Genomic DNA, 12693 nt, shown 5'->3' on the forward strand with positions numbered 1-12693 from the left:
AGGCATTATCATACAGCGTATTGGCTCAGTCTCCACGCTTTGGCTCCAGCTCTCTGGCTTTGGCTCCAGCTCAACCCAGAAAAGGAGTATAAACATGCTTATTCCGGTAATCAGACGGTCATTTTTATTCCCGACAAAAAAAAAGCACTCGATAATACTGGCTTTATCTTAAATGTAAGCTTCTTGAGTGAAATTCAGCTGAAAATTGGTGAAAATGTTCCACTTTCGTTTGTAAACATTGATGTGTTTGATGGGAGAATCGGTTTTATAACTCCATTAACAATATGTTTACAAAATAACCCAAATACGTGTGAAGATTAAACATATTTATATGGCACTGCATTCCCCGATTTCTCAAATAAGCCCTCATAATTGTGATATTAGATAAAATAACAAGTCATACTTACGTTTTACGATGATATCGGTTCTTTTGCTCTAGCTCGGAAGTGTCATTGGCTCCTTTTTATACACAGCTCCTAAAAGAGCTGGAGCGACTGTTTCACACTCGTGTAGGACCGACAGGTTAGTGGGGTACTATTGGGGGCAAGGGTATAGCAAGGATTTACAGGCTAGTTGGGTTACATTGGGCAAGGGTATAGCTGGGACCTACAGGTTAGTGAGGTAACAATGGGCAAGGGTATAGCTAGGACCTACAGATTAGTGGGATTACATTGGGTAAGGGTTTAGCAAGGACCGACAGGTTCATGGGGTTACATTAGGCAAGGGTTTAGCTAGGACCGACAGGTTAGTGGGGTAACATTTGGCAAGAGTATAGCTAGGACCTACAGGTTAGTGGAGTAACATTTGGTAAGGGTTTAGCTAGGACGTACAGGTTAGTGGGGTAACATTGGGTAAGGGTATAGCTAGGACCTACAGGTTAGTGGGGTAACATTTGGCAAGGGTATAGCTAGGACCGACAGGCTAGTGGAGTAACATTTGGCAAGGGTATAGCTAGGACCGACAGGTTAGTAGAGTAACATTTGGCAAGGGTATAGCTAGGACCGACAGGTTAGTGGAGTTACATTTGGCAAGGGTATAGCTAGGACGGACAGGTTAGTAGAGTAACATTTGGCAAGGGTATAGCTAGGACCTACAGGTTAGTGGAGTAACATTTGGTAAGGGTTTAGCTAGGACCTACAGGTTAGTGGGGTAACATTGGGTAAGGGTATAGCTAGGACCTACAGGTTAGTGGAGTAACATTGGGTAAGGGTATAGCTAGGACCTACAGGTTAGTGGGGTAACATTGGGTAAGGGTATAGCTAGGACCTACAGGTTAGTGGAGTAACATTGGGTAAGGGTATAGCTAGGACCTACAGGTTAGTGGGGTAACATTGGGTAAGGGTATAGCTAGGACCTACAGGTTAGTGGGGTAACATTGGGTAAGGGTATAGCTAGGACCTACAGGTTAGTGGGGTAACATTGGGTAAGGGTATAGCTAGGACCGACAGGCTAGTGGGGTAACATTAGGCAAGGGTATAGCTAGGACCGACAGGCTAGTGGGGTAACATTTGGCAAGGGTATAGCTAGGACCGACAGGTTCATGGGGTTACATTAGGCAAGGGTTTAGCTAGGACCTACAGGTTAGTGGGGTAACATTTGGCAAGGGTATAGCTAGGACCTACAGGCTAGTGGAGTAACATTTGGCAAGGGTATAGCTAGGACCGACAGGTTAGTGGAGTTACATTTGGCAAGGGTATAGCTAGGACGGACAGGTTAGTGGAGTTACATTTGGCAAGGGTATAGCTAGGACGGACAGGTTAGTAGAGTAACATTTGGCAAGGGTATAGCTAGGACCGACAGGTTAGTGGAGTTACATTTGGCAAGGGTATAGCTAGGACCTACATGCTAGTGGAGTAACATTGGGTAAGGGTTTAGCTAGGACCTACACGCTAGTGGAGTAACATTTGGTAAGGGTATAGCTAGGACCGACAGGTTAGTGGAGTGACATTTGGCAAGGGTTTAGCTAGGACCTACAGGCTAGTGGAGTAACATTTGGCAAGGGTATAGCTAGGACCTACAGGCTAGTGGAGTAACATTTGGCAAGGGTATAGCTAGGACCTGCAAATTAGTGGGGTTACCTGGGTCAAGGGTATAGCAAGACCCAAATTGATGTTTAGGCACTTGTTGCAAAGTGAGCACAAGGGATATGTCTTCATTCTATAGAGCTGAATTAGATTTAATTTAAACCTAAATATTTTACAATGATTCTGACACAAGGTATTACAACACTATATTAATCATACTTGTTGGCACAGTAGTACGCTAGATGAAGAAATACCAGTTGTTAAAATATTTCTCTTTGAGTTAAAGCATCGCCTTAGGTAAGAATCTCAAAGTTATACTTTTTTGACAGAACATATATTTATATATAGGGTCTTGGTGTTAAAATTTAAACAGGGAATTGGCAATATCCATATGAGCTCCCCCCCCCCCCTGCCAAGAATTCCACTAAACATGGCATACTGGTCTCTAAATCAGTCATATGGCACTCATCCAAACTAGATCAAAGATGACCTTTCGGTGTCTTTGCAATTTTAGCCTCTTGTGGGATCTGCTTTCCCTCCCAGAGAAGACCATGTGTTAGATGGAATTTCAATATTCTCAATTACCTGAAATGTGAAATGATATGTAATAGCAGTAATAAATAGAAATTATGACAAGGGCTTGACATCTGTCACAAAGGTTCTCATTGCTGTTTGACTTTGATAGTCAAGTATTTGTATCAAGACTTTTATACATTCTTTGAGGTGTCATTCTGGGGTGTATGATTTCAATTTCACAGTCCTTTGTTTCAGTGACATAAAAGAGAGTAAAACTACTTTCATACTATTTCGTCTTCAATAAGTGCTTTAATAATATAAATGAGGTGAATGTTCTTCAAGAAAGAGCAAAACAAGTGACAGATTCAGCACCTGAAATCAGCTATGTTAATACTTCACCCAGTATGAGGCACAACCCAACCCATCAAGCTTACTCTCACTGAGAGAGCTTGCCATTTAAATAGGTTTTGCTGTAATGTAATGGCCCTGAATAGCTAGCCATTTTTGAGGGCTTCCAGTGACCCGAGAATTCCTGAAAGAAAATGAGTTAAAGTATTGCCAAAGCCTGGACTGTGTCAACCTGCAAACACCTTGGCCAAAACTCATATTAAATAAATTACAAAGTTTTAGCTAAATTACTTCATTGATTTTTATTCCCAACACTGTGAGTGTTTATGTTTGTTTTTATGCCCACAAAGGATGGCATATTTTAAATTCTGTCTGTCCTGCTGTCGCTTTATTGTATCATCGCTGTAACTTTGTCATGCAAGAAGGGATTTTAAAATTACTTGACACATGTGTTCAGTACATGAAGATGACATATCACATGCAACACTCACGCCCCTACCTTAAAGTTCAAGGTCACACTTGGAGTATCATTATGGAGTGCTGCATATATGCACATAGGTATGTCCAGGCTGTAACTTTGTCATGCAGAGAGGGATTTTAAAATAAATTGGCACTAGTGTTAGGTACATAAAGACGATGTGTGGCTTGCATAACCCATGACCCTGCCTAAAAGTTCAAGGTCACACTTGGAGTTCATCATTATGGAATGCTGCATGTATGCACAAAGAGTATAGTTGGCTGTGTCCAGGCTGTAACTTTGTCATACAGAGAAGGATTTTGAAATTACTCAGCACATGATTTTGGTACATAAAGACGATTTGTCATGTGTAAGTCCCATGTTCCTACCTCAAAGGCCAAGGTCAAATTTACAGGAATGCGGCTTAATGCATATACTGAATAGTTGGTTGTGTCCAGGTTTTAACATTGTGATGCAGGGAGAAATTTTAAAATAATTTGGCAAACGTTCTCAGTACATAAATACAACATGTCTCATACAAGACGCCGACCCTTCCTCAAAGTTCAAGGTCACACTAAGATTTTAATCTTAATGGAATGCTGCTTATATGCTCAAAGAGTATATATAGTTGATGGTGTCCGGGCTGTAACTTTCTCATGCAGAGACAGATTTTAAAATTACTTGGCACATTTGCTTTCTACATAAAGATGATATGACGCATGTAAGACCCATGTCCCTACCTCAACGGTCATGGCCACAGGTACAAGTTTATCATTATGGAATGCTGCATATTTGTATATATATATATATATATAGTGCATTCGCAGTATGGTGTGAAAATGTATGAGATGATCAAGTTCAAAATAAGAATTGATAAATAGGTATGAAATACCAAATCGGGACCGTAATTTTTACTTTGGAATAGCGATTATATCGGACTAGTGATTTCAGATTAAAGATTAAAATTTTACTTAAACAAAGAAGGGACCGAAAAATAATTTCGAAGTAGCAATAATTTCGGATAAGTGGTGTTCAGAATAGCGGTGTTCAACTGTATACAGAGTAGTTGGCCATGTTGGAGTTGTAACTTTGTCATGCACAGAGGGATTCTAAAATAGATTGGCATCTGTGTTCAGTTATGATAGCTCTTCCTGAATGTAGGATTATAAGTAATTGCATAATCCATTGAACTGTATGGCTCTTCGGGGGCATTCGTCACTTACTGTGACAGCTCTTGTTTTAAAGTAAACCAGGCATAATGTCAGAAACAGTTAAATTATTTTTCAAGAAACTCTGTGTTTGAAACAGTTTATTATGTTATAACCCACCAACTTTTGTTCTCAATAAACCACTGAAAAACATGAAATAAAAATAGATAGTTAATTATGTATAAGTCAATAATGTATTTAGAAATAATAGCTTGCATTTAAAGAGTAAAAATATATTATAAGTAAAATATTAAAAATAGTTGAATCATACAGAGCACTTCTGGCATATTTGTAAAATTTGAACATCCACAGGTGTAAATTTCTTACATTTAGTCAAGTGCAAACTTACATATAAATTTACAATCATTTTATTGATCATCTTGTTACAATCAATCTTACAATCATTGTTACAATCAATATTATAATCAAACTAACAATCTTTGTTACAATCAATCTTAGACTCAAACTAACAATCATTTTTACAATCAATATCATAATCAAACTAACAATCTTTGTTACAATCAATCTTAGACTCAAACTAACAATCTTTGTTACAATCAATATTATAATCAAACTAACAATCTTTGTTACAATCAATCTTAGACTCAAACTAACAATCATTGTTACAATCAATATTATAATCAAACTAACAATCTTTGTTACAATCAATCTTAGACTCAAACTAACAATCATTGTTACAATCAATATTATAATCAAACTAACCAACTTTGTTACAATCAATCTTAGATTCAAACTAACAATCATTGTTAAAATCAATATTATAATCAAACTAACAATCTTTGTTACAATCAATCTTAGACTCAAACTAACAATCATTGTTACAATCAATATTATAATCAAACTAACAAACTTTGTTACAATCAATCTTAGATTCAAACTAACAATCATTGTTAAAATCAATATTATAATCAAACTAACAATCTTTGTTACAATCAATCTTAGACTCAAACTAACAATCATTGTTACAATCAATATTATAATCAAACTAACAATCTTTGTTACAATCAATCTTAGACTCAAACTAACAATCATTGTTACAATCAATATTATAATCAAACTAACAATCTTTGTTACAATCAATCTTAGACTCAAACTAACAATCATTGTTACAATCAATCATAGACTTAAACTAACAATCAGCGTTACAATCAATCATAGACTCAAACTAACAATCATTGTTACAATCAATCATAGACTCAAACTAACAATCATTGTTACAATCAATCATAGACTCAAACTAACAATCATTGTTACAATCAATCTTACCATGTATATATGTTTTGTATATGACCTCATTTGCCATGTTTATGGTATGAGTGAATAAACAGTGTTTGACTTGACTTGTTACAATCAATCTTACTAAAAGCTCCTAGTGTGTGTATATTTGTGAGAATATTCAAAGCTCTTTATAATATGAATGTTTCATGTAATATGCTTAATGTAAGGTTGGTATGCTTTATAAAAGCAAAAGAGACAGTATAATTGGTACTGTAATTATTTGAAAAATATGGAGAGCTAAGCCACACACCTTTGCCTCAGAATTGGTGTCACACCTTGGTTAAGATTTTGCATGTAAGCACATTTAAGACAATATCTCAGCAAATACATCATGTAATTCAATGAAACTTTAACAATGTTCCCAACCATCCAGCCTACTTAACTAATCAAGTTAAGTAACTCTATCATGCATATACATGTAGTGCAAATTATGACCCTTTATTATTTGACAATTATGGTTAAGAGCAGTGAAACAGTCAAGCACATTATGTCTCTGTGAGATCTCTTATTGAAAAGAATATTTCTTTTACAGTCAGGTTAAGTGATATTGATATTTAGCTGGAGATCTTATGAACATGTTTGAAAAAAATGAACTTAATTGACAGCTAAAAGCACACAAGCTGATTTGTTTATGTTCAGAGTATGATTGTTATAAAAGGAAGACTACGATATGTGCATTAATCTTCCATTAATGGGAACTAATGCAGGGGGTATTGTAACTCTATCCAAATTTCAGTGTCTCCTTTACATAAAAAACCAACACCCCAGGCTTAAATAACCATTTACAGTTCTTTTCTTTGTCAGCCCTTCTGTTTTACCAGATGACCCCACAGAAATTTGAGAATGACAGTACATCGACAGAATTTCATTTGTGCATAGGATTTGGAACCCCCCTGCTTAATTGCTTTACACTTGAGACCATTCTTTTAAAATTCCAGTAGCTTGTGCTAATACTGAGGTAGCTTGATAAAGTATCATAGAACTGATGTCATTTGACCATAAAAAATGGTTCAAAATTCTTTGGAATTCCCGATCCAAACATTTGTTTGCGAAGATTAAAAAAGAAAAAGTGTTTCATTGATTGGATTGATTGAAATTGAGGTTTTTTGTCAGCTTGTATACAGAAAAGTGACACTAGCACTAGTTTTACATAGTTTTTTCCTTTCAATGTTTCTGTTTGATCCATAATTTTTTTTTTGATAACTATATTTATGAACATATTTTGAAAGCAGGGAATTGTTGTTCATTTTCTACATCCTTAAAATGTTCTTACATGTACTCTTGTAAACTCTCATCTCATTTGACCACATTCCTCAATTACTATCCAGTATGTCACCCAAGTTTAGAATAAAATCTATAATATTTGATAAAAATCATAGTTAAATTAACATTCCTTCCTACAACATAAATGATACATGTACCGTAGCTTTTCATTGGCCTCAGTCACTTTCATACTTAAGAAATCAGGGGTTTTTTTCAAGAAAATCATGAAAGTAGTTACAATGATGACCTTGACATTAATTGCCTTTTAGGTGACCTCTGACCGGATGGTGAGCTGCAGTGAAGATGGAAGTATAAGGATCTGGGACCTCTTTGACCCTCGCAAGAAAACAACAGAAGAAGAACAAATACAACAGCTGCACCAAGAATGCCCTTGACCTTTCTTTCTTCAGTCTGAGTCAAACAAAAGTCTGGCCTTCAATGTTTGGTCAGACCTTGGAATTGGTCAGACCTTTGGTTTTACCTTCAAATTGCATTTGACCTTCATGGTCTGACCTTTCACCTTTGGTCTTATATGTCCATTGAACTGTATAAGTGTGTAGCTCGTCATTTCCTTGAGTGTGGATATATTTCGTTGAAAAATGTGATTATATCTCCTTTACAAGGAAATAGTGGAATTTTAATGAAACAGATGTATAAGAACCGTAGTTCATTTAAGCTTCAAAATTCAGGTGTCATATCTCAAGTATACCTTTAAATCTCTTTTTGTTTTTATAAAATTTGTATTGCACATTTTGGCTTGTTTTGCCATTAAATGAATGAAGCAATATATTTTGTTTCATTCTATTCAATCTTAATATAATGTGAACACCTGGTTTTCGCTTACTTATGACAATAGATTGATTCCATAAGATATCAATTGTGTAAAAAACTGGTAAATGCTCAGTTGTTTAATTTAAAATGTAAAATGTGACATAAAATGTTTCATTATTCTAAATCTATATGATACTAGCAATTAGTTTAAATTTGGTTTTTAGATATTTTTTTGCATTTTCACTCTGTAATATTTTTATGTAAAAAACAACAACATGAGTTTGAAGTGTGGTACACGTATATTAAGTAAATGGAAGCATGTTGTATTCCAGTCACAGTATTACTATAATTATTATATTTCTTTTTTTGTATGGTCATAATGAAAATTTGTAATCAAAATAGTTTTTGATGTTCTTTTCTTATCATCTTCTGTTATATAATCAATGATAAATTCATAAATATTCACGGTTTATTATATTTGCAAAAAAAAAAAAATTAGCATTTAGATGAAAAAAATCATTTATTTTAATACATTTTTGTTTCTAAATTGTTAATTAATTTGATAACGAGCATTGTGGACCTTGCAGATTTGACATATTTATTATAGCTTAAATTGTAGTCTAAATTAGATTCACAGAAAGATGCAATAAAAATCCCTATTTTACACTTTGATTGCTTGTGAAAATATGTGTTACTTAAATATGGGATCTCTTATATAATACACAATTTTTTTCAATAAGCTCAGGAAATATGTCTTACTCTTTCCTCCTTAGTTTTAAATGGAAAATGTCCTACTGCATTAAAAAAAATCTCCATTATCAATACAAAATGAGAAATTAACGTATAACTTGCTAGAATATTGCCTATTAAGCAATTATTTTCTTCAATTAATTTGTTTATAAACATGTAGAGTGATATATTTTCTGACCAATAGAAATAGAGCAATGTTATATTACACATGTGTAATACAGAAAAATATGTGATGGCTATATTCAACCAGAAACAACGTGTAGCATGTGATTATATACTATTATTATTATACCCCCTATACCCCCGACAAACAAAGTTTGAAGGGGGTATATTGGAGTCCCCCTGTGGTCGGTCGGTCGGTCTGTCCGTCTGTCAGTCCGTTGCAATTAACCTTGTCCGGAGCATAACTTAAAAACTACTGGATGGAATTGGATTAAACTTCATACAATGATAGAGCATAATGAGAGGAAGTGCAGTGTACAATAACCATAACTCTATTCTTGCTTATTACTGAGTTATTGCCCTGTGTTACTTTTTTTTGTCCAGAGTATAAGTTGAAAAGTACTGGATGGAATTCATTGAAACTTCATACAATAGTAAAGCACAACGAGAGGAAGTGCAGTGTTCAAGAACCATAACTCTACTTTAGCTAATTACTGAGTTATTGCCCTTTATTTTATTTTTTTGCTGTCAAACTACTAGATGGAATTTATTAAAACTTCATATAATGGTAAAGCACAATGAGAGGAAGTGCAGTGCACAAGAACCATAACTCTATTTCAGCTTATTACAGAGTTACTGCCCTTTGTTACTTTTTTCTTGTCCGGAGCATAACTTGAAAACTAATTTCAATTTGAATTTAATAAAACTTCATACAGTGCTAGATCATACTGAAAGGGAGTGCAGTGTACAGGAACCGCAATTCTATTTCAGCTAGTTACAGAGTTACTGCCCTTTGTTACTTTTTCTTGTCCGGAGCATAACTTGAAAACTATTGGATGGCATTTAATAAAACTTCATAATGTGATAGATCATAATGAGAGGGAGTGCAGTGTACTGGAACCGCAATTCTATTTCAGCTCATTACAGAGTTACTGCCCTTTGTTACTTTTTCTTGTCCGGAGCATTACTTGAAAACTATTGGATGTAATTTAATGAAACTTCATACAGTGATAGATCATAATGAGAGGGAGTGCAGTGTACAAGAACCGCAATTCTATTTCAGCTAATTACAGAGTTACTGCCCTTTGTTACTTTTTCTTTTCCGGAGCATAACTTGAAAACTGTTGGATGGAATTTAATAAAACTTCATACGGTGATAGATCATAATACGAGGAAGTGTAGTGTACAAGAACCGCAATTCTATTTCAGCCAATTACAGAGTTATTGCCCTTTGTTAGTTTTTAAGCATAACTTTAAAAATTCCGGATGGAATGTAATAAAACTTTATACAATGGTACAGCACAATGAGAAGGAGTTCAGTGTACATGAATCACTACACTATTTTAGCAAATTACAGAGTTATTGCCTTTTTCTGTGTTTTTTTTTTTGTCAAATTTTTGTCCGGACATTAACTTGAAAACTACTAGATGGAATTTCATAAAACTTCATACAATGATAAATCATAATGAGAGGCGGCGTTCGGGGGTATTAATCACCATCAGTGATAGCTCAACTGTGCTCAACTTTGTTGTATTTTTATTTGAAAAAATGTGATAGATTCGTAAATATATAAGATAGCTGTTTACTCATGTTCATTGAATACCATTAGTATTTCATTTTTTAATCTTAAATTATTTGAATATTACAAAAACATACTGATTGAATATATTTATGATGGCCATGTAGTGTCCTTTACACTTTTAAATCTGCGTATCATGTTTGCTCTTTCAAACATTGAAAAACTGAATAATTAAACACATTTTCACAGTATGTATCTCAATTTGATCAAGTCGAGTGTCATGGTTTCGCATGGTTTTGTTTTGATATTTTGTTATGATATGATGATGCTTGCATTATTCCGGTTTATCTTTATGCAGCTGTCATTTCAAATAATTGTGAAATGAATCTTGTAAATATTTGTTATAATATCTAATGTTTATTTTGTAAACAAATGGTTGCCTGGCTATAAAAGAAATATTAAAAGATAAAGTGTCTCTTAAGACTGGTTTCTTTAATGGCTTGACCATTATTGCAACCATACTTGGTATATACATAGAGTTTATGTAGACCTTTCCTGGGATTGGGTTTAGGGACTCTAGGATAGGTTAAGGTCATTGTTACTTAAATAGATAATCGTTTGGTACTGAATAACTTTAGCTAGGGTTGACATATTGTTACCAAATTTGGTATGTATGAAGAGTTTATAGAGGACTTCTATTCCATTGCATTTGGGAATCCCTAGGGTCAAGGTCACTTTACTAAAAATAGAAACAAACAGTTAAGACTGAATCTCACAACAAAGGCTGAAGTTCTTCATTGAAAACCTGGTTTCAACGCATTGCGGCGTTTCATGTTTACTTTTAAATTTGATTTTTTTATTGTTTTGGCAGGCACATTTTACATTATTGTATTCAATTCTAACTCAAAGCGGGAGTATAATCAAGCGCTTTGTCCTACAACAACTCTTTTATGTTGCGCTTTATATTTCCTGGTTTAAAAAACATATTGCATGTACATGTAACATTTATTCTATAATTTATCATTTGAGGCAACCAGTTGTTTACTTCGTTTGTAGGGATTAGAGTTACTACTTATGACACTTGTGTACATACATGTCCTATCCTCAATTCTTTTTAGCTCATCTGAGAACAACTTGCTTATGGTGAGCTATTGTTTCAAGGTGTTGTCTCTTGTCAACATTGGCTTGTGAGCACTGGAACCTTGTGCATTTTGCTTGTGAACACTGGAATCCTGTCAACATTTTGCTTGTGAACACTGGAATCCTGTCAACATTTTGCTTGTGAACACTGGAATCCTGTCAACATTTTGCTTGTGAACACTGGAATCCTGTCAACATTTTGCTTGTGAACATTCAAACCTGTCAATCCATAGGCTGAAATTTATTTTTCCCAAAAAAAATCTTGGCCATATGTTTGAAAAAAACTTTTTACATTTCTAATGACCATTTTTTTGGTATTAAAAAATCTTTTGAAGTTTCTACAGAAATAATTTTTGTATTTCAAAGCCTTTTTATGTTTTTAAAGATCATATTTGGGTATAGAATTAAAAAATATTTATGATCAAAAGCCATGCACTTAAATTTTTACAAAGACAATGAAATTGTGTAAAAATGTTTGTCCTCAAGGAGTGCCCCAGCATATTGTTTAGGCCAAATGTTATACCATATCTTCAAGGAGTGCCCCAGCATATTGTTTAGGCCAAATGTTATACCATATCTTCAAGGAGTGCCCCAGCATATTGTTCAGGCCAAATGTTATACCATATCTTCAAGGAGTGCCCCAGCATATTGTTTAGGCCAAATGTTATACCATATCTTCAAGGAGTGCCCCAGCATATTGTTCAGGCCAAATGTTATACCATATCTTCTTCTAAACTTGGTCAATATGTTTTTAGTACTGCAATCTAGGTCAAGTTCATTTGAGGGCTTATCAGTTCTTTCACATCTCATTATATCTTGAGTGATAAATAACTACCAGTAAAAGCCATGAGTGCCATCCTGTTAAGATATATATATTTTTTAAATATAATAAGTTTAAAAACTTACTGACATTACTGTGAGGACACCTGTGGTCTTATGGATCTTTTTGGTTTTATCAAATGATGGTTTATAGTTTTCTGAATATTTAGTTTGTAATGTACTTTTCAGACATTTAATAAGTTTTAGAGTTTACTTAAAACTGATCATTGTAAAAAAAGGCTTACCGGTATATTTATAATTTCTATGGTCAATTCTGAGTGTTAGATGAATAATAGAAGTATCCATGCTGAATGTAATACATGTTTGTGTATTATTGTGATATATTTTTTGTGATTAGAGCTAATATCAAACAATTTGTTTGTTGTTTCTGAAAATATACTCAAGCTTTCATATTTA

The 12693-nt window shown here is 34.2% G+C and overlaps 1 protein-coding gene across 3 annotated transcripts in view; it reads left to right on the forward strand.

Annotated features, from left to right (window-relative positions):
* The window catches only part of LOC128208212 (uncharacterized), a 96691-nt gene extending 83998 nt beyond the window's left edge, over window positions 1-12693 (forward strand). For all 3 annotated transcript variants that reach the window (XM_052911674.1, XM_052911676.1, XM_052911675.1), the window contains one exon: window positions 7385-12693. In XM_052911674.1, the coding sequence (XP_052767634.1) occupies window positions 7385-7510 (126 nt within the window). In that variant the 3' untranslated portion in view covers window positions 7511-12693. The remainder of the gene's footprint in view (window positions 1-7384) is intronic.

This window comes from Mya arenaria, chromosome 11 (genome assembly GCF_026914265.1).
Source record: "Mya arenaria isolate MELC-2E11 chromosome 11, ASM2691426v1".
In the NCBI taxonomy this organism is placed as follows: Eukaryota; Metazoa; Mollusca; class Bivalvia; order Myida; family Myidae; genus Mya; species Mya arenaria.